We start from the raw sequence: 26,638 nt of genomic DNA, 5'->3' as shown, positions 1-26,638 counted from the left end.
AAGGATCAAGTTGAATTTTAGTGGGGGAAAATCAATTTCAGGCCAATTGCATCAGCAAATGGTTACTTTCCCAACAGTAACTATTTTTTCACATTTGTTTAGTTTATAGCCTATATTTTCTCCTGATTTTATTTGTTTATTTCTCTATTTTTCAACTGGTTATCCAAATACCCCCAAATGTGAGAAGCAGTGGTATAATAGCACAAAGAGGGTTTGTACTTCGAGCTAACCAGAAGCAGAAACAGAATGTACTATAGCAGACTGTTTCTTAAAATGTTTAAAAAATAAATTAGTAAAAAATAAAAATGATATATTATAATTGTCAACCTTTAAACATGAATTTACAGATACAGCTACAGGTCTGGGAATGTGCACTGGGCTTCCTGTCTGCTCATCTGGGGCACAATACAAAATATGCCAAATTAGTTTCATGAAAGATTAACCTTTATTATTCATATAAAAACAAAAGGAATAAATACAAAACTGGATGTAAACTAAAACCGAAATGAAACAAATTAATGTGTAAGTAGTAAAAAAAAAAAAAAACTAAAGCACATATGAAATGACCAAAAAGTTAATGTAAATTACAATGAAACCTTGAAAACATTAAAATAAAAGCCAATTCAAAACATGAATAAACATTAGTATATAACATTTAATAATTTAATATTGATAGGAGCACACATATCTAAGACTGCAATAATTAGGTGTAGCGATATGCCGGTATCAGATTTTCCTGTTGCGATTAATTGCTAATGCTTTTATCACGGTATTAAAATGTAATTTAAAAAAAAAAGGTTTTAATACAGTATAACAGGTTAAATAACATTTGTCTTATAACAAAAATAACTGAACATTCAAATACAATAAAGCAATACAGAAAAATATATAAAGTTAAAAGTTTTACACAGATTAAAGTGCAAAAGAACTATAAAGACCCATAGGTATCACTTTACAATAAGACTTCATTAGTTAACTTTAGTTAATGCATTAAAATTCACAATGAGCAATAGCTACATTAATATTTAAGAAATTTGAAATCATTTGACAATGGATTAAACAATAAATGTGTAAAATAAACATACTTTAGATGACAAGGTATTTTTCACAAATAAATATTTAATACAAATATAATAAAAAGGAAGTAAACACTGTAATCAACATGGCACTCAGTATTCTGGGAAGTTTGTGTGCACTGGGAATCATATTTTTCAAATAAAGCCAGGGTAAAACTCATTTTTCATACATCACACAGTGAAAATGACATGAATATGACTGTGGGCAAATGCATAAAGCGCAGCATAATTTGAAATCATGAGTTCAAAGCAGTGCTTTAAGTGGCCCAAAAGGGGTGCCGGTACTCTATTATAGCCTCTCTCTCAAGAAACAACAACATTAAAATCATGAACTCAAATGTCATTGTAAAAAAAAAAAAAAAAAAAAAAAACAATGACTGTTGTAACAGTGCGTAAATCAGACCTTTCTGTAACGCTAACGCTAATAAGCTTAAACGAAAATAATGAAATAATTGTGTAACGGAGTATTTTTTGTACACAGTGCCGCGAACTGTCAATCACTCCTCTACGCGTGCATCACTTTCCTCCTCGCAGCTGCAGCAACTTGCGCTCTCTTCATCAAGCTTTAAAACAAAAAAAGGGACAAAAAGGTCGTGTTGTCTTTGTGCATATAGATTAATTAGATAATGAATATCTAAATTCGTGCCTAGCCGCCTACGGTATTTTTTTTGAACTTAGAAAAAAGATGCTGCAGCCAATGAGCAGCCGGCGGGGGCTGGTTGCAGGACGAATCAACCTCCGCAGACAGTTTTTAATGTTTGTCAGACAATAACTACTCAAGATTTTGCTTTAGTATAATTTTCGGGAGAATTAGGGCCAGATTCGGGATTTGGGACAACAGTTTAGATTTCGGGACTGTCCCGAATTTTTCGGGATGTCTGGTCACCCTTCCTGAAATAGCTACTGCATTACTTCATTAGCTTGCGTCTGACCTGCAGTGATATCATTCAGGCTTGGTGGGGTGTCAGCCAGCGAGTCATCTGATTCTGACCGTGTTGTTCTAGTGCTCTGAATTTGAAGCCGGGAGAGCATATTAAATGTTGTTCACTGTATTTGAATTATTACAGAGTCGAGTGTGCGCATTTCACACACTCTCTCCGGCCACGTTGAGTTGTTGACTGACTGCGGCAAAAGCGATGCATGCTCTTTTCATTGGAAACTCAAGGTTGTATGGGTAATGTAGTCTCTGCTCTCGGTGAGACTAATTAGGAGGCTTGCATTGTGAAGGGCGCTCTGAAAAGCGGCAGCGGTGGCAAAAGATTAAAACCTCTATTAAAACAGATGTCCAAATGAGCGTACCGGTACGCTAAAAGCACGTTCTGGGCGCACGGAGAGGTCGCGGTAGGGCTGTAGCTATCGAATATTTTAATAATCGAGTATTCTACCAAAAATTAATCGAATAATCAGATAAAATGTGTTTTTGCTTAATTAAAGTGCAATATTAATTATGCAAGAGAAAATAAGACTCCTGGGTCTCTTAAAATTAACAACTAAGTTTCCTTTTTTAGAAAAAAAATATATATTTTTTTTAATGCATAGAATACAATGCATACATCAAAAATAAACATTTAATTATTACCCATTGTTTCTCTGTCTGTACTTGTACTGTGAACAATGACAATAAAGTTGACAGATGAATTAAGTGCATTTAAGTGCCATTCAGTTGGGGTTTTAAATAAAGCATTTTCTGAGATACACATTAAACATTAAACACATACAACATTAATTTAATTTATCTTTTAATTATTGAAAATTAACTTAACTTTTTTGTAAACAAAGGGGATTTACTATTAAAAATAAAACATGGAAGAAATGTTGTTCGATTAAACCTTAAAAAAAATAATGTTGGATTCTTTTTTTTAGTAGTAGGCTATGTATTCTGCTGAACAATAATCTTTAACCGGACTTTTATTTTGACGGGTTGGCGTACCTTTACAGTTCTGTGTATGTGATGTGACGCTAGTTTTACTCAAATCAAACGGTCAAATGCTCATGAAGTGACTGTCAGGGCAGTTCTGGAGATGTTGTTCGTGTGTTCAAGTCCTTATTTGGTGAGACAGCAGACGCTGAAATCACCGAAGCGTCACGCACGCTTCCGTGTATTTAATGAATGAAGACGCGCTTTTGCTCCATTCATTAACACAGACACGCAGAACATGCAGGATTCATATTTAATCCCTGCGCCCTCAAATCAAAACACTGCTGACTCCTTGCAGTATGTGATTTCGGAAGCAGCGCTTGTGTCTCCTTCTGCTTTCTGGGTGACGTTACCGCGTTGTCACATAAAAAAAATAATTGCGAAAGAACCTGACGTGAGATTTAAAATAAATTAAAAGAGGCTTCGAGGAATTTGCCTCGATCATTTTTTGTAATCGAATTACTCAAGGAATCGTTTCAGCCCTAGGTGGCGGAACGCTCAAGAGCTATATTTGGAAGTGGCGGTACTGAGTACCGGTGCGTACCGGCCCACTTAAAGCACTGGTTCAAAGTTTAAAGCATTCAATTCACACGGATCGACCATCACACAGAGAACACACGAACACGCTGGATACACAGATTTCACAGTTGCATTCGAATAAGTTTGCAAGGTTTCTGATATTAAATGTTAATTAGTCATTCAAAGATTTGTTTAAATGATATAAATGCGTATTTGCTTAATGTTGACGGCAAACAAGAAAGTATTATAATTTTTGTCTTTCTATTACTAATAAGTCTAATATAAAAGCAATCATTATAATACTTTCAGTATACATTAATTCCTTTGTTTAACCGTTCTATTTGATCATTAGACCGATTTCTATCCGTGTTAGACAGATCTGTTAAAGACAACTGTAAAAGACAACTCAGGCGCTGTCGCTCTCAGTGCCATCAAAATAAAAGTCCTCAAACACATCGGCCAACCAAAAAAACTTGTCGGCCTTGGGGATATAATTCGGTCGACCACTACTTGACACACCAAAATTCCGTCACCAACGGTCACTGTCGCTCGTGTCGCCGGAAGTCGCCAGCTCTTCTTTGAAAATGCATGGGATTATGTTGCTCTGTAGCTGGTGGTGTGAATGGGGCTTTACATCAGTAGGAAAGCGATAACGTAAGCATCTTCCATTCAAAGGCTTCCATTCAAAGATTTCGGGCATGTGGATGGATTATTCTACAATTAATTGTATTACAAATTTGAAAGTACTGTAGTTGGAAAATACTATAAATTGATAAACTGTTCAGCGTCATGATATCTAACATCAACAACGCCCGTAGTGCCATTTAGAAACTTTAAAGAAATGCCACAGCTTAAAAAAATCACAAGTGGGGTGTAATTGGTGTGATTTATGTCATAGAATAAAACGTGAAACTATCTTGAGCTTGTGTTAACCACAGATCTTATTTTAGAGGATTTAACCAAAATCCCATTAAAAAAACCCATCAAACATCCACCTTATTCCTACGCCCCATGGTGCTTTGTGTGAATTATGGGAGTAACTTCCATTTAAGATGTAAACAATCAGTGAAAGGCTCGCTCTATTTTTTATTTTATTTTTTATAACTGGGTACATGGAGATGACATTATTCTAATCACCCTTCAACCATCGAACATTAAAATGGCATCTTAAAGTATAAAAGCATAATCAAGATACTTTCAACAGACCATTAACCTCAAAAGCGCAATTGTTTGCACCGGAATAGCGGACGGGTAAAATGTCACTTTAGTATGAATCTGTATTAGGCCTACGTAACATACATTGCCTTCTCTTAATTTTACAATAAGTAGTGAAACTTACCCAAAATAAAGGCTTAAATATAAAAAAATGCACATTTAAGGGGCTACTCTTTTGTTCAAAGTTCTCAGACAGCTTTCAAAATTGCCACCAGACAGTGCGGACACATAGAGACTCATATCTCAGTGTGCAATGATCTGACTAACTTGAAATTACAGGATGTTTGTGGCTACAAACACATCGAGTTGTTAAGACATCCAAGTACAATAATACATTGTTTTCTTTTTCTAATTTGAGCTCAAATATGGAAGTGTGCTTAATGGGTGCGTGAGCTGAATAGGTACGTTTACCCTATTTACCTATAAAAATAAACAAAGCTGAAAAGATTTTGTGCATTCCAGTGAATTATTAATGGGAAATATATCGTAAGTTAAATCGAGAGAACAGACCACAAATGTGCAGTATTTGTTGTCCTTTTTCATACTATTACAGTGGAATGCAAAGGGGAAAAAGAAAATAAATATGAGGAAAATAATGCAGCGACTGAAAAGCCCTTGCCATGGATCTTCTTGTTATAACATGTCACGTTAAAATACCAAGCGTTACGTTATTCTCATGATGTCTGAAAATGAAACATGAAGGAAAATCGACAGCTCATTCAGTCAAACAGACGGATTAGTTTTATTTTGATTTGAAATGATTTGTTTCAGTCTCCTTGAATGGAAGTTCCCCAAACCGGAAGTGCCACCCATAATTCAAGATGCAGTCCGGAGTATGGTGGATGGTGTTTGGACACTCTGGTTTTTTTTTTTTTTTTAGTTTATTAGTTTTTTTTTATTAGTTTTTTCAGCCTTGTTGTTGATCAGAAGTTTAAAGTCAGCGAGATTTAGGTACTTTTATTTAACAAGAACACAGGCTCCAGACAAAAACAAAAAAACAATTAAGGAGCCATTGGCTCCTATATAAACAAAATTAGATGTCAAATTATTTTTATATGTGCCATAGAATAAATATGTTGTATTATTATTATTTTAACACTTTAACATTTCAGTAATAATGGCAATGTGTTTGTCTCACTTTTTCTTGTCTTTATCAGCATTTTAATCCATCTTTTAGATGTCCTGGGAACTATGGTTCAGTTAAATTGGGAACTAAGTGTCTTTTCCAATTTGATAACTGAATTCATTCACGAAGATTGGTTTATGAATTTGGCAGAATTTTAAATCTGATACTTTTAGTAAAATGAAAAAAAGCACAAAGCATATTGTGATTATTGGATGCACTATCAATAATATGAAGTTCACGCATTAACAGAACACAGCACTTAGACTGAAGATATTGAAAACAAGAAGTAGTAATGATTATTAACTTATTATTATTAATACAGGTGCTTTTCAATAAATTAGAATGTAGAGGAAAAGTTCATTTATTTCAGTAATTCAACTCAAATTGTAAAACTCATGTATTCAATAAATTCAATGCACACAGACTGAAGTAGTTTAAGTCTTTGGTTCTTTTAATTGTGATGAGTAGGGCTGTGACGGTTGCCGTGACAACCGCGTCACCGCGGTGGTCGGTTGCTACCGCGGTTGTCTACTGCCACCGGCGGTAGTGCACGTGACGTCACAAACATAATACAAAGTTTTGTATATAAGTGTAATAACTGTAATAGTTGCAAATTCTAAGTCTATGGTAATTAACAAATTACCTCAAACACAGCGTTTCCTTTAGATTGGCAGATTTGAGCGCGGGAAAATACAGTTTATACATTCAACAAATTAATTTAGTGTTGGGCGATGGATCTTGTTGGGAAAGCAAATACCACATCACCGATCTGGAGTCATCTGCATTCATGTCACCCATCAGCATTTACACAAGTTCTCGTGATCGCAAACGCTGGCTGGTAAGGTTTGGTGAGGCTTTCTCCAAACTGGCCAAATACAAACGAGACAGCGATAAATAAAAGATGGTAACAAGAAATATGGCAACGATTCCTATTTCAAAGAGAGCACGTGCAGATGAGGAGTTACTGAGCTTGCTTGGTGGCGGAAAAGTAAACCAGACGCAACAACCGCGTTGCGACAGGTTTAGTCTGTCTAGTATCTATACAGGACATTTGAACTCTGTGTCAGTAGCCTACATCACAGACCGGACGGGGATTTATCATGTCGTGTTGTGCTGCATCCAGTGTAGCATCACTGATTATAATGAGTATTTTCTCGTGTTGCGTCGCTCGCGTCCGTTAGGGTGTATTTAACTTTCTTATTTAGGCTACTTTCTTGTAGCCTAAATAAACATTATTTCTTTGATATTTATTTTAGTGTTTTGCAGGCAGCGTTCACTGACAGAAGTGCTCAAATAAACACGAACTGACAAGTTAAATAGGATGTGTTAGATGAGTGAGACAGTGCTGGGCTGATTTCTAGACGTGCATATAAATATATCCTGTATATAATATATATAAAATATATCACATGCATGCACAGTTTAAGTCAGCTTTAATCACCTTTTTTGGTAATTCCATGAATTAACTGACCACGACACTGCTTGCACATAGTTTATTTCACAGTTTGATATGAAAGGATACGCACAAAGGAAGCGCGCACCGCCTTTGAGCACAGGACCGTCCGCGCTCGCTTAACTTGCACCTGATAATAAAGTGAAGTGGAAAAAATTATCGCCTTGGTTAACGAGCAAATTTTGACACTAATATATATATAATTTTATTTTATTTTTTTCAAACACCGCGCCACCGGCGGTTGTTGGTCCATGACTACCGCGGTGGTAAAAATCAGCCACCGTCACAGCCCTAGTGATGAGTTTGGCTCACACATGGGCGGATCTACCCCCCCAGCTGCCCCCCTAACTTTAATGATCCAAAAACAACCCACCACTATGTCCAATACATTTACCAAAAGTGAACAATTTATTTTTAATTTTAAATGTATTATTCGCCCTCCCCCCCCCTGCCCCTCAAATACTTAGTTACGTCCCTGATTCAAACGTGCAGAGCGGCGTTCGCTCAGTCTGGCTCATACACACAGCGAGTCTGCTTCGGTGCGGTGGCCCTGCAACCAGAGACTGAGCTGCCCCAGACAGATCCTCTGAAGGTGAAGTGAGTTTCCCCAGGTGTAGTTTAAACACACGTTTAACTTAGTTACATTTGTAATGAATGTATTGTATGCTAAAGACGATTCAGCATCAGCAAAAACAGCGAGTCTATTACGTTCAGCGGTCAAATCGCTCCCTCGTGATTTGTAAGAGCACTCTTCTCTTTGATTAGCCTGATTTTGATTTTAGTAAAGACAAGAACAGCTTAATAAAAAATATAGAATATTGAGGGGCAGCGCTAGGGCTGGGCTAATGGGGCTTAAGCCCCGAAAGTTTTTAGTAAAGCCCCGAATATTTTGTTAAATTGTCTTTCTCACAGAGCAAAACAATTCATCAGAAAAACAAATGTGAATAAGATTACAGCGGCCGCGATTAACTAATCATGAACAGTGCATATTACATTTTCATTTATATTTTTCCCTTTGCATTAACGGTACTTTTGACGTGCTTTTGCAAGGTTGAGCATTGTAGCCAATCAAAGACATGTCTGTTGATCACATCGGCCAGTCAGAGGCGATTAAATGAGTCGCTGTGCTGAAGATGTGTTTTGCGTGAGCTCACCGAGTTCACGTTCGCAAACCTGTCATTATTATTGGCAATAAACTTAAGATGCAGATAAGAGATTCACTTGATATTATTATTGATGCTGCTCCGATGCACTACATTACGCAACGCTCTGTTTGTTGTTAGGAAGACTAAAAGTTCAGCAGTCTAGCTCATCAATGTCAAAATTATTAAATAAGTTAACAAATGCCTGGTAAAATGTAAGTAGATAATTTAATATTTGACTGTTTTACAATAGAAAAGTTCAACTTTTTTTATTTATTAAATTTTGCCTTTTTGAATTGAAAATATGCTATAATTTCCTTGATTCATTTATGTAAATTAAAAATAAAATTTTAGTTGCAAATAGTTACAATTATTTCACTAATACAACAAGCCTTTCTTTTTCTTTATTCCCTTAAATCGCTTTAATAATTAATTAATTACTTTAAATAAAAATACCCAATTTTAGTTTGGGCTGTTACGTTACAACACACAATACAGTGCCAGTTAGGAGATCGATCATTTGATTAGCTAAGCCTAAGCAGTCCTATTAAATCCAATTCCTCTCAGATATCACAGCAATGAAACCAGGTTACAACTGGGGAAATAACAAATACAATAGAATTAAGTAGTCTAAACATAACTGGTGTGTGTGTTGTGAATTAAAAAAACGTTGTAGTGTGTAAGGGCATGATTAAACAATAACTACTGTAGTTTAAAAGTGTTTTTGTGTTTTTTTTTTTAAAGCAATTCATATATAGGGATTCCATGTACCCCTGCCACCCTGCCACCCTGCCAAGACCTCTTGCCACCCCTTTGCCCCTCCATGCAAAATTTTCTAGATCCGCCACTGGGCTCACATTTAACAAAAACCCACCAATTCACTTCAACAAATTAGAATACTTCATAAAACCAATTAAAAAAAACATTTAGTGAATTGTTACGTATGTTAATTTACTCTACATGTACTCAATACTTGGTAGGGGCTCCTTTTGCTTTAATTACTGCCTCAGTCTGGAGGTGATCAGTTTGTGGCACTGCTGAGGTGGTCTGGAAGCCCAGGTATCTTTGACAGTGACCTTCAGCTCATCTGCATTTTTTTGGTCTCTTGTTTCTCATCTTCCTCTTGACAATAGCCCATAGATTCTCTATGGGGTTCAGGTCTGGTGAGTTTGCTGACCAGTCAAGCACAACAACACCATGGTCATTTAAACAACTTTTGGTGCTTTTGGGAGTGTGGGTAGGTGCCAAATCCTGCTGGAAAATGAAATCAGCATCTTCAAAAAGCTGGTCAGCAGAAGGAAGCATGTAGTGCTCCAAGATTTCTTGGTAAATGGGTGCAGTGACTTTGGTTTTCGGCAGATGACATTGCACCGCAAATCATCACAAGACTGTGGAAACTTAACACTGGACTTTACGCAACCTGGGCTATGAGCTTCTCCACCCTTCCTCCTGACTCTAGAACCTTGGTTTCCAAATGAAATGCAAAACTTGCTATCATCTGAAAAAAGGACTTTGGACCAATGGCAACAGTCCAGTTCTTCTTGTCATTAGCCCAAGTAAGAAGTCTTGACCCCAGTCTCAGAGCATTCCTTGTGAAGTTCTTTAAAATTCTTGAATCCAGTTTGCTTGACAATCCTCATAAGGCTGCGGTTGTTTCAGTTTGGTTGTGCATCTTTTTCTTCCACACTTTTTTGTTCCACTCAACTTTCTGTTAACATGCTTGGATACATCGCTCTGTGAACAGCCAGCTTATTGGCAATTCATTTTTGTGAAAGGTGTCAATGATTGTCAGAGACCATTTTGAAGGCTCAGGAAACCTTTGCTGGTGTTTTGCATTGATTTGCTGATTGGCATGTCACCATATTCTAATTTGTTGAAGTGAATTGGTGAGTTTTTGTTAAATGTGAGCCAAAATCATCACAATTAAAAGAGCCTGTATATTGTAAATGGCCACACAGCTGACAGCTTTACCTGTTGTAGTTTGTTCAAGGTGAACACTAAATAGACACTGCTTTTCTTCACTTTTACTTTGCATGTTTCTGCTCTCTCATGCCGCCACAACTGGAGCTGCTTTTAACAGGTGTGCTGTCAACGCTGCTGTTCGGCAGAGTTTTCTTCCAAAAATTTTGATGCACTTTGTCTCAGTTTATTACATCAACATAAAAAAGATGTTTTCACAAAACAAGCAGGAAAAAGTCATTACATGCTAATTTTTAAATCATACCATGTACATTTCTTTAGTCGCTAGTGGCGACCTCAGCAAAAACTTCACTTGCAAATTCATATTTTGTTGCAAATGCTGTCACAGTCCGTTGTCACTTTCCGAAATGCATAACTACTGTGGTCATTTTCTCTTGGGTCTCTGTCTTAGTCTACGCAATGCATCGTGAATTCAGATGCTTTGTGTGTTTACCTGCATAGAGTATGTCTATCTTTAAACAGCAATGCCTCTTGCTGACTGTGTTTAGCACTCAGCATACCAATGTGCTAGTCTGTTTACTTTACTTTCAGGTCTTGATGGAGGGGTCTGTATTGTCTGTTTGTTGCTTCGCCTTTATAACTTTGGTCCATCTTTATTCATGAGGTATGATTATTTAAATATTTTGTTTTATGCAGAACATACAGGCAAAATATGCACATTGATTCGTCGACCTGTTTTTATTTCTCTAAAAAACGTTTGCTATAACATTTACCTTATGTGCGCTGAATATACGCGATGGCCGGATCAACATTCTGTCCAACGTTATATAACCAATCCAGGGGTTTTTCTGCATTGATCTTTTTTTTTGGCGGCTGTCAAAGCCTTATTTGATCGGTGAGTGATGTAGAATAGAATGACTGTGCTGCGCCTGACAGGGCGCGTACGAGAGAGAGCCCCGGCTGTGCGCGCGCACTCACAGTCTTCAAACAACACGAGCGCTTCTTGCTCTCTCTCTCCCTCGTGCATATTAATCAAAATCATTAAACACGATAGAAAAAGGGCGAAACACCCAAGTTTCATGCGAGCTCGCGCACTCACAGTCTTCAAACTACACGAGCGATGTCTTGCTCTCTCTCTCTCGCTCTCTCTCTCTCTCTCTCTCTCCCTCGTGCATATTAACCAAAATCATTAGACACGATAGAAAAAGGGCGGAATGCCAAAGTTTCACGTGGAGCACTCGGAGATTTTTTTTTTCTCCATGACAGGCTGCTGGCTCCCACGGTTAATTTTTATTTTTTATTTTTTGGAAAAGCACTCTCTGTATTAGCTTAAAGCCCTAAAGTTTACATTGGTTACTGTATTCTTTCAATTGCTCTAAACAAGTATTTTGGGTGAACTTTTTTATTGAATGCTAGACATCAAGTTGTTGTTATTTTCATCTGAAAGAAGAACCTTTTTTCAGCAAGCTAGGCCCTATGTGTTCAGTAAGCTTGTTTCAGTAAGCTATGTGTTTTCAAGGCTTCAAGGTTTTATTGAATGCTATCTCTATACAAGTGCAAAGTAATGCATTCTTAGTCAGTCTTTTATTTTGTAATTTTAAGAGCAATAAACATATATTGCAATCTTAAGGAATTCATGTTTTTTTCATTCAGATATGTAAATCAACATGTATAAATTGTTAGTAGTCAATTAATGGGGAGATAATCGAAATCGAATCGGTCTGGAAAAATTAATCGTTAGATTAATCGATGCACTAGTCGATGCAGATACGACAACAACACACAGACAATAAAAATAAGATGAGAATAAAACTGCCCAAATTTAAATATAAATAGACAAAAATAGAATAAATAAACAATTTAGTTGATTGAAAGATTGGACATAACACCATGCAGTTTCATGTGGATTGTTTCTGCATTACATTCTGCAGCTTGCTCAAGGTTGAGATGTCTTTTATTGGGTGATGGAGTGGAATTATTTATCTTTGCTTTAGTGGTTTCTCGCTCCATGTTTGGTTGTGTTTTCTAGCTGCAGACCTGAGGTGTGTGCAGGATCTCAGAGATGAGTTGCAGAACATGGGTTGTGAGTTCAGCTTACAGTCAGATAGCCACATGTTCTGCTTGCTTGATCCGTAACAGAAAACCATCACATTTCTGCTTTGTGCTTCTGTCTAGGCTGCAGTTAAATAAGGGTTTTGTGTGCATATTGAGAAATTTAGGTTAATTTAAAACCCTTTCTGCTTAGAGCAAATCCTCAATTTAGATTTCTGACCACTTGATATATTTCATTGTGCCCCATGCCATAGTCTCTCAGTGGTTTTCAAAGTTTTGCTGATATGTGTTCAGCTCTGGCTCCTGAGGGGTCTGGACTCAAACTGTCACTGATCCTGCTGTCGCCGGGCTGATGTCTTTGCTACCAGCAGACGGGATGAGAGTAGAATACGTGTCGGATTGAAATGTATTTCCCAGAAAGGACTCTGACAAGCGGTGTCCGTGTCACAGTCTGTCTCCCATTTTCTTCTGGAATTATTTGTCCTCATTAGGTGCTGTTGGTCAGCTCTTTTAGTTGATTGAAAGATTTTTGTTTCTGCCCCAAAGAAGTGTCTCCTCAGACTCCTCAAAATCTTTACTGTCCATTTTTTTTATAACAAAAACAAACTGTCCCAAGCTGAACCGCTGTATTCCTGTAAATGATTCCTTTATTATTACAATATAAGTTTTTGTTATTTATCTGCTAAGTTAGATTTTAATTGAGATTTTTCTGTGGAGTTGCGTGTTTCTCTAATATGGTCTTAAATGATGGGGCTTATGAGCTGTTTTGTTTTTTAATGTCTGTGGAGTCATGAGTGACATGGAAGTAGTATGTTGCCATGGACAGCAATGAAATCCACTTTCATTGGTCTAGGCTTGCTGCGATAGTTGGTGTAGACATTGTTACCAGTGTTAAGCTGAAACACTTATCTCACTTGTTTTCTCACAGATTTTGGTTCAAAACTAAATGCAGAAGCACCTGTTTAGCGATATTTCCGATTTTGAAAAGCTTGTTGACTTTTGCTGTTTATCCAAGGTGATTTTGTAAGTAATTTTTTTTTCAAGATCTTTTTCTTATTCATTTAGTTCCACAGTGTTAGCTGATTTTAAACTTTGTAATTAATTTTATTTTGTCTAAGTTGTTATAGTAGGCCTATACACAAATCCGCCGCGAACTCTGTGCGCCGCCATCTTGCCTGCCGCCATTACTGCGTGCCTGCGAAATGTGATGGTGTGATACTTGCCGGTGCCCTCTAATGACATTTCAATGAAAGCGGATCCTGCTCATTAAAGAAAATGTCTGGTGAAAGGGAACATTGGGTAGATGATGTCAGGCAGTGGCCAAAACTTACTGATAAAGGTAAATTATTGACAACATAATGTAATAATGTAAAAATATGTAATGTAATTAAGAAGTGTATTCATTTATGACAACAATAAAACCGAACGCTGTCATTACAAGCTGTGTTGCTAATATGTTCACTAGGGCTGTAGTCAACCAAAGAAATGCTTAGTCGACCAAAGTCCTGTCCTGCGCAACGATCAGTCGACTAAAAAAAAAAAAAAAAGACGTGAAAAAACGCGATGTTTTGCATTTTGATTGAACATTTATTAAACAATTGTCATAGAGTATTTATAAAACAACAACGAAAAAACATCAATAATACATAAAACTATAATAATTATACAATTCTTTGAAAATTAAGTGATTTTTTTTAACTGCAAAGTGTGGAGCACACGTCTGGCCACTGACCGGATCCCTTCAGTAATTCCACCGAGAGCATGTTGACAGTGTTGTCCGTTACCACTGACACCCGCTTCTCTGGTGAAATGTGGTAAGCGTCCGCGACTTGAGTGACATTTTCTCCCGTGTGCGCTGCTTTGTTTCTAACACAACGCTATTCATTTTACAGTCCGCATCGATAAAATGGGCTTTAACTGTCATGTATGCCTCCATTCGAAGCGAAGATCACAAATCAGATGCGAGACCTACAGCCAGGGAGGATTGGAGTAACGGTCTTGTCGTTTTTTCTTTTTTTTTTTAAATGCGGCCAGACAAAAGATTTTAATTCCTTGGACATTTTGTCGACAAAAGCCAAAACAAGTAGCGTTCTAACTGAATGAATACAGAAAACCTACCTATATTCCTTACTGAGCGCGAAGCAGCAGTGCAGCCAGCTGCAGGTACAGTTCCTGAGTGTTCACGTGGTGCGCTAAACTCTGGCGCTGTTATGTCTAAATTAAAGCATTTAAAGTTTGGGATAAAACATAGGCTAATTATATTTAGAATGCAGTAATATATAACTGGTAATAAAGGGAATAAATATCAAGGAGTAAATCAATGAAAATGTCTTCATTGGTGAAAAAAAAAAAAAATGCAACAGGTCGACCAGTATAAATGTCAGTCGACCAAGACGTCATCGACCGATTAGTCGACTAAATGACTAAAGTTGACAGCCCTAATGTTCACAAGCTTCACAAGTTTCAAATAACTATAAGGCCATCCTTAAAAAATATTCTTGTTTGCCAATTTTTTCCCCTTTAGTCCAACCGACTTGCCGACTGTAATTGCGTTACGAACACAGTCTATGGTTAAGACCCATGGATTTTTTTTTTACTCTTCAAACAACTAATACAAATGCAATAAACGCTTTTCACATGCTCTCACACCACACATCAATTTTATCATGCACAGAAAAATCGTGAAGCAAAGAGGACACGGAGACCGACATACCAGACAGAGCAGGTTACTTATGATAGGAAAAAAAATTCAGCTCTCATATTCTGTCAATTTTATTTAGAAATTCAAACAATAAATACTCCTCCGCTCGACAAGGAACTCTGTGTAATCCATATGGCCGTAAACATGGGCAGTCAATGTGCAACAAAGGCTCGTGAATTTCACAAGTGGTTTTATTCCAGGCCTGTAGTTTTGTGCTGTTGTTAAAACAGCCAACCACACAACACGCTCTTCCCGGCATCACTGGACCGCATACGTACTAAAAAATAAAAATAAAAATAAATTTTCGTACAGCTTGAGCTAACATCTGCTACAGCTGCCTACAGGACCAACACGCTACTTCTGCTACTTCCTTAGCAGCAAAGGCACGCAGTAATGGCGGCACTGCTTTACTTCTGCGTTTTTCCGGATTTGTCTATAGCATGGTGTATTTTTTTTTCTTTTGTTTGTTTCGGTTTTTTTTTTTTTTTTTTACAAAAGTTCTGTTTAATATAAGTGTTTGTCGTTGTTGTACTGCTTTGTTGTTGTCCATTCAGGCAATTGATGCTGAATTGCTGCTAATTTGAAAGTGAAAGTAAAATGCGCATGGGCGTTTGCAAGCTATTTAAAAGTGAAGGAAAGCAGGTTTACCGGTGTCGTCAGACGTCGATTAACCATTGGGAAAGTTCCCTACATTGGTCATATCTGACTGTTCGATGCATCAACTGACCAATCAGAGTCAGGTATTCTAGAGAACTGTGTAATACATGAGTGCTGCCTACCTTGTTCACATTATCATTAGTAGAAGATGAGCAGCGGAATCATACAGATTCTAAGGATGGGGGCGTTTTCCACAAATATCACATTCGAACATTTGAGCTCACAAAAAACGAATATTCGAATATTCGTTTATTTAAATTAAGTTTAATGAGACAGATATTATTTTTCAGCAACATTTATTGTCTCCGCCATTTTTGAACAAGCTAACACACAATAAGCTTGCACATTACACATCGTGTTTTGTAGCTGAAAATCTTTACCAATTCGTGCAAACAAACAAAAGCAAACAAACAAAAGTACAGATTAAAGTGAACAAAGAAAAAACGTAAATAAAGCAGCCTGCAGCAATTAGGCTATTGTACAGAACGTAGCCTACACATAACTTTGAAACTTTTAAACTGTCTGCAAATCTTTTTTGCTTTTTTTCTATTGTTTTACATGTTCTTGTTAAGAAACACATGCATATAAACATGATCGGGGGAAAGTCGGCTCCTAGTCTGTTAACAATAAGGCTGGCCACGAGAAAACGCGCTCTGACAGCACAAATGTTGGCGGGACTCACAAATAACGGTGTACGAAGCAAATAAGTTTTGTGAAGCGCTTCATGTTTTCGGTTCACCACTGAATGGGATCCTCATCTGGTGGAATACATGGCTCCAGCAAGAACTGTTCCCACTCGTCTCGGCTGGACTCTCTGTATAATCATCGCTGAAGAACTGGCTCAGCCTTTTCCGACGTGGGCATTGCATCCTCTTCATCATTGGTGGCGGCGGCTGCACCACTCGCATCAAGGAAAATGTTCTGATAATGTTCAAAAAGTTTTTTTTTTTCTTACTTTTCTCATGTTTTCATCGAGAAACCTTAGATGTTTGGGCCGAGGGTCTAGGGCGGACGCGAGAAGAGGAGTTTTCACTGCATTCTCCAAGTTAGCGGTGTTTATTCGTTGCTTGAGAGACGCCGCAACAATGTTCTTGAATTCGGTCACTTTCTGTGATTCTCCACGGCATATTTGAAGTGCTGTAGAAGACCGCAGTTCTTATTCATTCATTCATTCATTAATTATTTTTTGCTTGCATACATCTTCAAATATGCCGTGGAGAATCACAGAAAGTGACTGAATTAGGTTTTATTGTGGATTTTTTTTTTTTTTATGGCAAGCAAAAATATAGCGAAATTCGAATATCATTTTTATTTATCGAATAATTAGAGCAGAACGAATATTCGAATGTTCGACTATCCGTGCACACCCCTAACAGAGTCCATAATGAGTCTGACCCTTGTCATCAGCTGTTCGGGTGAACGCAAAGCAAGCTTTCAAGGCGGGACAGCTACCCCATGATGTTTAACGGAGTTTTTTTTGTGTGTGGATGTGAGTGCCGTGCGGAGTGTAAATTCTCGGAACAGGTGCCATTTCATGCCTAACAGTAGGGCTGTAGTGATACACTAATCATACGATACGATACACGATATTCAGCTCACGATAAGATATATATCACGATATTCAGCCAACGATACGATCTGATATAATTCAATGCGATTCTATATAATTTGATACGCTTACATCATTTTCTGATAGATTTAAAGGGGACATGATTTTGAGTGATTTTGGTGACATCTTGTGACTGTTTCATTTACTTGGGTTGAATTAATCTAAATGAAAACTCAAAAAACATCAGACAGCTTTCAAAATAAATGCTGGACAAAATTAATCAAAGATGTGTTGAGAAAATTAGTTCCATTTATTGAAACAGTGCAAACTGTAGCTTACAAGCCTTTGAAAAGTAAATAAAGTGCAACATTGCAAGTGGCCTGTTCTGAACAGTTTCTTTGAAAGCTTTTTAGCTTGACACTGAACATGAGGTACCCAGTCTAGCCAGCAGAAAAAATAAACCATGGCAGCCAGACAATAATTGGCTGGGAGGCTTTAACCTGTGTCCTTGTCTGAGCGTACAGCCCGGGAATGCAAACCTTGGTGGAATAGGATAGCGGGGCTCCATCGCGTTCACCATGTGCCTAAAGCCGGGGTTTTCCACTGAATACGTGCTCAAATCCTGACAAATAAAGTAGGCAATGGACTCTGTAATTTTCTGCGACATTGGTGAAGCAGATGGAAACTTGTGGGAAAAACCACCATCGATGTCCAGCGTAGCTTTTTTTTGGGTCACACGGCCACTGCTGCTTTGGGTCCTCCGTAAGCATAAACTTGTCCAGGTGGTGACGTTTTAGGTGCGCTCGTAAATTTGTGGTATTGCCGGAATATTTAACGTTAGTGCCACATAGCTTACAAACTGCGACGGTTTTATCCAAGTCGTTGCTTTCCTTCTTTTTTTTTAAACCAAAGTGCTCCCACAGATCTGCTTTTAAGCAGGCGGGTGCCGGATTTATATTCGCCGCCATTCTCTGAATATCCTCGCTCTGACTTGGTAAACAGGAAGAGGTAGACGTCTGTGTAAAGTTAGTACGGGGAACTTGCTCTACAGCAACACTAGCGGCTGGCTGACCAAATCGCTCTTCCTGCATGCGGGTGGGTGTGTGCTTGTCATTGGCCTGTCATTGGGACGCGTAGACTCCCCGTAGCAGCACACAGAGCCGAAGAGCAATGGTGGTGTACAAAAACAGCTGAGAGCTTTAACCAGTTTTACATACTGTCAGGCTTTTGAGCTGTTTCTGTTTGTATTAAATCAATTTTCTGTACTCATTTGCCATGATCCTGTGCTTCATGAATTTTGACATTTTTATATCAAGATGCAAAGTTTCAGGTGAAGCTTAAATTGTGCATAAATTAGAATAAAAAAATATAATGGAAAGTCTGCCAATTTTGTTGACTTTTTTATTTTTTTTTGGACTGGTCTCTAGTTTATATTGTAATACACTCAATGTTTAAAAGGCCAAAGAGGTCCAATGGTTTGGATTTGAGCTGTGGCACTCGTAGTAGAGACATTCCTGTCTGATCTCATTCAACTGCCTGCAGATTTTCTCTGTAATATAGCGAGTGGCAAAAGATAAAAACAACAAGAAAAACTTGGAAAATAGTCTAGATTAACTGACCCATCTTTCTTTGAGGAAAAAGATGAGCAGGTGGATTGGAAATCACCCCTCTTCCCTTTCAAGGTGACCACATTTTTTTCTTATCTGATTAATATATTTATATATTAATATTATTTATATCTGCCCTTTTTTCCTCCCTAATAACCCATATCGGTCAGATGCTAATATTGACACACATCAGATTTTCTCCCAACTGTTTTTGTCCACTTAAGACTTAAACTGTGTTTTAGTAAATACTCTCCAAGCCGGCCATTTTGGCATATTTGTCTATTTTGGACATGCCCCAAGCTCAAATTGTAATTATCTTGTCTATTTTGGAGTGTGTACACATTTCAGCCTGGGGAACAGTGTCTCTTGGGCAGATTTTGCTTTCAACTTTTTATAAAATATGTCCTGCAATTTAGCAACAGACTTTAAGCATCTGACTTTAAGTTGGGTTTTAGGGAGGAACAAGTGTGCACCCCTGTGATGGGAAATAAGTTGCGCTAGAAGAAATGCAGCTATAATGCTTGGATGCCATAATAAAAATAAATAAATAAATAAGTTTATTAAAACAGCCACAGGCCTAACGTGTAAGCAGATGTTTGAATGTTGAGTTCTCTCTTCTATCATAATTAAGCAGCGCTTTCATGTTGCACATGCTGAAACTCCTCCGCATAAAAGCCTGATCTAGCTTCTGAATTGTGAATGGCAAAAATGCAAATAGACAAATGTTTGAATATTATTGCATATAAAAACAGCTGGCAACTTTTGTGAGATAGAATTTGCAAGATAATGTGTATATAACAATAATAAATGTATGTGTGTGTACTTAATTTCTCCAGTACCGATAGCAGATTCATCAAGGTCAGAGCTTATCAATACTCCTGTCTTTTATAGTTTAGCCGATTGAATATCAGGTTTCAGTACCCATCCCTAGATGAATGATCCAGTTAGTCTGAAGTTTAGCTTTGAGCATGAAGCTAAAAATTGGTTCACAATAACTGGATGTCTCTGTTCTATTTGCTCGTTTCCTTTTTAAGAAAAATTTTGTTTTGTATGTAATTTTATTTTTAGAGAGGAAACGCTAACAGGACATCTTTCATTTTAGCATATAAATCTTTTTACTGGTAATGTTTGCTATGCTTTAATCTGTCATCTTCCCCATTTCTCTCTCCTCTCAGGGTGGAAATCACTTTGATCAATATGAGGAAGGTCAGTTGGAGTTGGAACAAGCGTCTTTGGACAAGCCCATAGAATCGGTAAGGCTGCACACCTCACTTTGTACTGTTGACTAGAACAGCTGCTTCCTGTGTGTGAGAGTGTGGATGATTGGTCCAGTCAGGGATAGCCCCATCACCTCTATGGTCAGCCCCTTCCCTTATTTTAGAGAGAATTCAAATCACCTCCTTTACAGTAAATATGTCAGCACTCCCTTTCTGGAGGCCACCGTAGACCCCTTCCCTGTTCTCCACCTGTTCTTCAGTGAACACATCTGGTGTCATCACCTGTGTGACTCTATAATGAAGACATGGGTGAAGGAGATCTGTTGGATTGTACCAATCACTGTGATCAGCTTGTTTTTGTTTTGTTTTTTGATCACAGACGTGAGTGAGTATGGATGTCCACGTGTTATGTTAGATGGTATTCCACAATGAAGCATTTTATTTGGACACTTGTTTGAAATGTGGTGGATGGCACACTGTGGAAAAGGAAAACGATGCAAACAGACATGCGCATACAATACATAATTCAACACTGGCGAGACTCTTTGACTGACATACAGATTTTGATCTGTTACCCATGATTGCTTAATTTTATTGGCAACAGCCTTATCCAAGGCTGTTTCAAAGAACAGACCTGGAGTGTTTGTCTGCATGTACATGAGTAGGTCCCGGTTGACCTGGATAAGTTCCATTCACCTGCAGTGTAGGAGGATGCTAATGGCCCTCATGATAGCCAAAGTATATCCAGACCACGGTACAGTTAGCCCTCTTTATTTAAAGGTTACACAAGTTAATGAAAACCTGAGGATGATTACAAATACAACAGGTTGAAATCAACCTTGCAATCCAGAAATGACCTTCATTTGTTTATATGCTACTGATCAAATGTTTGATGTCAGTAAGTATATATATATAAATAAATTGTTTTTCAACAAGGATTCATTACATTTCTCAAAATGGCAAGGGTAAATTATCAAACAAAGACTTTTATAATGTTGCAGTAGATTTTTATTTTAAATAAATGCTGTTCTTTCTAATCATCAAAGAATCCTGGAAAAAAAATCATGGTTGCCACAAAAACATTAGGAAGCACAACTGTTTTCTACATTAATATTAATAAGGAATGTGCAAATCATCATTTTAGTATGATTTCTAAAGGATCATGTGACGCTGAAAACTGGAGTAATGATGGCTGAAAATACATTTTAAAAATATAATATTATATATTTTTTGCAACTTTGGTGAGCATAAAAGACCTCATTTAATAATCCAAATAATGTATAGTCTTAGAAAGTTATTATTATCAGAGCATGTGAGCAGAGCATAGCTTCACGAGAGGGTTACGTCATCTCACCAGCGTTGCGCAGTGCAGCTCTACTACACCATTTTAAAGCACAGTAGTGCTATTGCAAGCAGGAACAAATATGCTACATAGAAATTCTCTTGCTTTTCCGGTGAGCATGAGCAGTAGAGTGAAGCAGTTAGGTGCAAAACTCACGGTGCATAAGCCACCAAATAGTGGCTATGTTGTAGGTTTAATGTTGAACTGTAGTGGGCCCTGTAGTTCACTTTGCGCTCCTGCAAATAAACTCCCCTAAACATACAAGGCAAAGAAATAAAACTGCTCAACCATCCCTTCAGAAGATGTGCTTCAACTCTGAGTTCGACTTTGATACTAAAGGGCAGTCATCTATTCACACAGACATCCAGTGGTTCAACTTAACCCAGTCAGATTTGTCAGACTCTGAGTCAGACCTCTTATATGCAAACACACCACCAATTCAGTTGCAACTGGTCTGTGTGTCTGCTTCATTTGATTCAAACTAGACTGACCTGATTTAGATATAAACCACTTAGTGTGTCATCCACCTCACATAGTGGAGCTAGAGATAGTGTTTGTCTGTTTTGACTGAGAGAAAGTGGTGTGTGTGTGTGTGTTTATGAGCACATTAGGGCCCAGTATCTTGTGTGTGTTTATTTGTTTTTTTGTGTAAGTGCTTGTGTAGGACAGTTTATTTCAGATATTTTCAGTATTGTACACAACTTGGGGTGTTCGACATTTCTCTCCTGCAGCGAATTGGCCCCAATTAGCTAAGCAGCTCTGACCCGGTTTGTATCTGCACGCTCTGCTCTCCTCCTCCTGTCTCTTTAGGGGCTCCTTGTAATGCTTTCTCACTCTCTCTGTCTATCACCTTTTCTCTGTTAATCTCTCTTTCTGTCTCTCCCACTATCGCTCTGTCTCTCTCATCATTCTGTCCCTCTTTCTGTCTCTCCAACACAGTGATTCGGTGTACAGTACCCTCTGTCATTATGTGCTGGCATGGTGCTTGTGCAACTGGGACTGCATTTTTCGCTGACTAGGCATGTAGATAATATCGCAGGCAGCTCTGGTCTCTGTTTCTCTGTCTCATCCCTCTGGTTCGCTCTGTATTTCAGGGACTTGCATGCCTGATGCCTCTCCTCCTCTCCATGTTGTCCTTCCTGCTCTAGTTACACTCAGACCCCTTGACAAAGGCAAATTTATGTAAACATGATTAGGTAAATTGCCTGAAAATTCCTGTATCTTTCTATTCTATTATCAATTCACTTTTTGTATTATAGATTAAGTTAAGATGCTGGTGACATCTTTCATGAGTTTTGTCCCATATAAAACAACTACAGTCGTGTCTTTAAAAGCAGGTCACCAGTTTATATTGAAATGATTATTTTTCCATGTGCATTATTATCAGGGCTCAACAATAAGGAAAAAATGTTAGTGTCCCAATTGAGACAACAATTAATGAAAAATTTTATATTAAATTATGTATATTTGGATTATTTTGTTTTGTTAAATGGAATGTTTGAAAATTGTGAATACAAATTACATCACATAAAATAGCATTTATTTTTATATATGTAAATGAAAAAGATAATTATTTTTGGCCAAGGATAAGTGAAAATGTAAGTAATACAAATGCAATGAGCCAAGCAGCCTGGCCGAAAAAAAAAATATTTTTGTTGAGTATGACGACGAAAGTCATGTTAAAATAAGATAAGTTTCATCCCATAGTAACATCACTTGCAACATGTCACACTCAACAAAAAAGATTTTTTTTCAGACAAGCTTCTTGGCCCATTCTGTAGCATTTGTTAGCCTTTATTACAATGAGTCTTTGGCTTTGAATTATGTAATCAGGTCTAATAATCCCTTTTTTTAATGCAAGCTGTAGAAGCATGTTTACATGTGTCCAGCCATGAATTTTTTTTTTTTACATCAAGATTTCTCAGATTTCATGGTTTGATCTATTCTGTATTATTTAGAGCAGCCACCATCCCAGACTTTGGGTCAGCAGAACATGAGAGAGAGCTGGAGAGGTAGCCTGGCTGCCTGCCTGAACCAAACGATTCCCGCTCCTGCACTATTGTCTATGGAGGGGTGTGGATAATAGAGCTGCCACACGCAGTGTTCATGAAGAGCAAAGACGCCCCACACAGCAGAAAACGATGGCTGTCACTGTCAATAATTTTTCACTCATAATACACAGTTAATAATGTTTCCTCAATCACACAACAACATATGAACTTTCATTTATTTACCACCCATTTCCTCTACTAGATCTAGAGTGTCAGGGCTATTTTCCACCAAACAGCAGTGGTGTATTTATATCGCAGAAGTCCAAGCAGCTGGTCCGTGGATGGTGACAGCCATCGTTGCATATATGTGTGTGCTTCTTGTTTGAGGGCTGTGTTTGCCATGCTCTTGTTTTTCCCATGCCCCTCCTCTGCCAATCATTGTGTGTGATCTGTAGGCAGCTAGAGGTCTGTGGTAATCGGGATCTTCTCTTATTTTCCCCATATGCTTTTATCTACTCATCCCCTCTTCTTTCTTGCTCTCTCAACACCTTTGTTTGTTTGTTTGCATGTTAAGTCAGTAGCATTAGTTTCTCTCACACACTCCCCTTCATCTACTATGAATCTCAACCCTCATATTCCTTTCTCCCGTTCCCTGACCCAAGGAGATGTGCACTGGGCAGTGACAGTCAAATGACAAGCATCATCATATAAATCACACACATCACAGCACAGTAAGTGCGTTTTCTTTTCGGGTTCTGGTAACTTGCAGCGATGGTGATATGAGCTGTGTGACCTCTTAAGGTTTTGAATCCAGTTGCTATTGTTCCTTAGAGCAATAGCAACTGGATGTTTGTGGTCTGGGACCCAAAACATTGCACTATATAAATATAAAAAAAGAAGCCTTCAGAGTTGCCATCCATTAATCAAGATTGGAGTGATAAACCTGACTGGGTAAATGTACCCCATGAGTGACTATGATTATATATCTCACTGGTACAACAATGTACCGCTCAACAGACCAGAAATTGACACATGCATTATTTTAAAACATTCACTTCACACAGTTTAGCTTTGCAACCACATGCACACATATCCCCTTAATGAAGCTCTTGATGATCTTCTGTATGAAAGTTAAACCCAGGAATGTTCTGATGAAAAGGTCAAGGTTTGCCATTTCGAGACCGCACTGACCTGTTGTTCTGCTTGTTAAGCTCTGATGTAACGCATACTGTTTCCGGGTCAAAGCCTCCACTCCGTTTCGGTTGAGAATATTATCCCAACAGCCGTTAATGAGGACTATTTATTTATAGCACAAATTTAAGTTAAGCTTTTATAAACGCACAGACTCTTGGCTTGCGGCATCCCAGTCACCTATATTTTAATGATTCAGAAAAGAGGAATCAATCTGTCTGACCAACAGAGATTTCACTATGGTGATAAAAGTAAGAATAATGATATTTTTGCAGTATTGCACACATCTGACCCCAAAATGGTTACATGTGACATCAGTCTTAACAAGCAGATAGCTGAGATGTGTTTTCACTCAACTTTGTTGACAGTGACCTTTTTTTAATGGAAAGTTAAGAGGATTAATGTTCACCAGAAATAGAAAATTCTCATTTGCTCAACCTCAAGTTGTTCCAAATCAAGAGTTTCTTTCTTCTGCTGAATTCAAAAGAAGATATTTTGATGAATGTGGGTAATCAAACAGTTGCTGGTCCCTATTGACTATTGAAAAATATTTTGTATAAAAACCAACTAAAATGCATTAAGAAACACAGCTCACTTTTTAAGCAAATTTTTGTTGGGTTTTAAAGCATGCAGTCATATGTTTCAAATGAGTAGTTTGTTCAAAGTAAAATAACCTTAACCTTGCTCTAGCGTAATTTTTCAAATGTCTCTTGGTTTGATATTTTGCTCTCAAATTCGGTTACATTCAGACATTAAATTATGGCTGAAATACAGTGCATTTGTGGCCACTATGCTTAAAGGAACACTTTTTTTATGAAAATAGGCTCATTTTCCAACTCCCCTAGAGTTAAACAGTTGAGTTTTACCGTTTTTGAATCCATTCAGCCGATCTCCGGGGCTGGAGGTCTTCGGGTCTTTTAGCTTATTTTAGCATAGATCATTGAATCGGATTATACCATTCATTAAATCGGATTATACCATTTGCATCTTGTTCAAATATCACAGAAGAGCGTCTATATTTTTCCCTATTTAAAACTGGAGTCTTCTGTAGTTACATCGTGTACTCAAAATTAATAGTTGGGAGCAGCAGGCACAGTGATATTACACAGCGCCTGACTATAGTCCCCAGCAACTCTGCTATTGCTGCTACTACACAAACTAGCTGGGGACTATTTTCAGGCACTGCATAATATCACTGCGCCTGCTGCACCCATGGAACAGCAGCAAAGTTCCTTAATTGCTACGTCGGAATGAGAATATAGTTTCTAGACAGATCGGCCTAGAACATCGCAACTTTTCATTTTCTGTCGGTCTTAGTACACAATGTAACTAGAGAAGAGTCAAGTTTTAAAAAGGAAAAATCTAAAAACTCTTTGGTCATTTTTGAGCAATGCTAACTGTCTAATCAGACTCAATGATCTATGCTAATCTAAGCTAAAAGTGCTACGGCCAGACCCAGAGATCGGCTGAATGGATTCGAAAATGGTAAAACTCAACTGTATCTCTAGAGAAGTTGGAAAATGAGCCTATTTTCAAAAAAGTGGAGTGTTCCTTTAAGACAGAGAAGTGAATGTGACATTAAAAAGCCATTCTGCCATCTTCCCATTTGGTCCTGAGCAGTTTACACATTGTGGTGGTAAGGAAAGGGAATGTGTTAAATTTCCCTCTCCCCCTCTCTTCCATCAGCACACTGATGCAACACCAGCTGTCCAGGTCCCCAAACAAACACCCACCCCTTCCCCCAAAAAGACTCAACTGGCCCATTACCTCACCTCAACTTGTTAACACGTTCCTGATGTGATCTCTCTGGCTCTTTTCTGGTTATTTCACTGATTAAAGGACTGACCTTTTGGTGTCCAGCTATAGAGCATGAAGGTCAGCATGAACATTGTCACCTTACAAAGTGTTTCATTATCAGCCACCCCTGACTGACTCTTAACAGTTATTTGATGTGACATTTCA

The 26,638-nt window shown here is 37.9% G+C and overlaps 1 protein-coding gene across 7 annotated transcripts in view; it reads left to right on the top strand.

Annotated features, from left to right (window-relative positions):
• Positions 1-26,638, top strand: part of LOC132149311 (G patch domain-containing protein 8-like) — a 53,415-nt gene that overhangs the window by 2,150 nt on the left and 24,627 nt on the right. For 3 of the 7 annotated variants that reach the window (XM_059558447.1, XM_059558451.1, XM_059558449.1), the window contains exons 2-3: positions 20,111-20,188; positions 22,226-22,261. Coding sequence is in view for 1 of the 7 variants with exons in the window: in XM_059558446.1 (XP_059414429.1) it covers positions 20,111-20,188 (78 nt within the window). In the remaining 6 variants the exon portion in view is untranslated. Of the gene's footprint in view, positions 1-20,110; positions 20,189-22,225; positions 22,262-26,638 lie in introns of those variants that run through there. The other 4 variants (XM_059558448.1, XM_059558454.1, XM_059558446.1 and 1 more) reach the window with 3 other exon arrangements.

Source organism: Carassius carassius, chromosome 9 (assembly GCF_963082965.1).
Source record: "Carassius carassius chromosome 9, fCarCar2.1, whole genome shotgun sequence".
Classification (NCBI taxonomy): domain Eukaryota; kingdom Metazoa; phylum Chordata; class Actinopteri; order Cypriniformes; family Cyprinidae; genus Carassius; species Carassius carassius.
The sequence above is the reverse complement of the archived record's forward strand: the minus strand, read 5'-3'. Positions and strand labels throughout refer to the sequence as shown.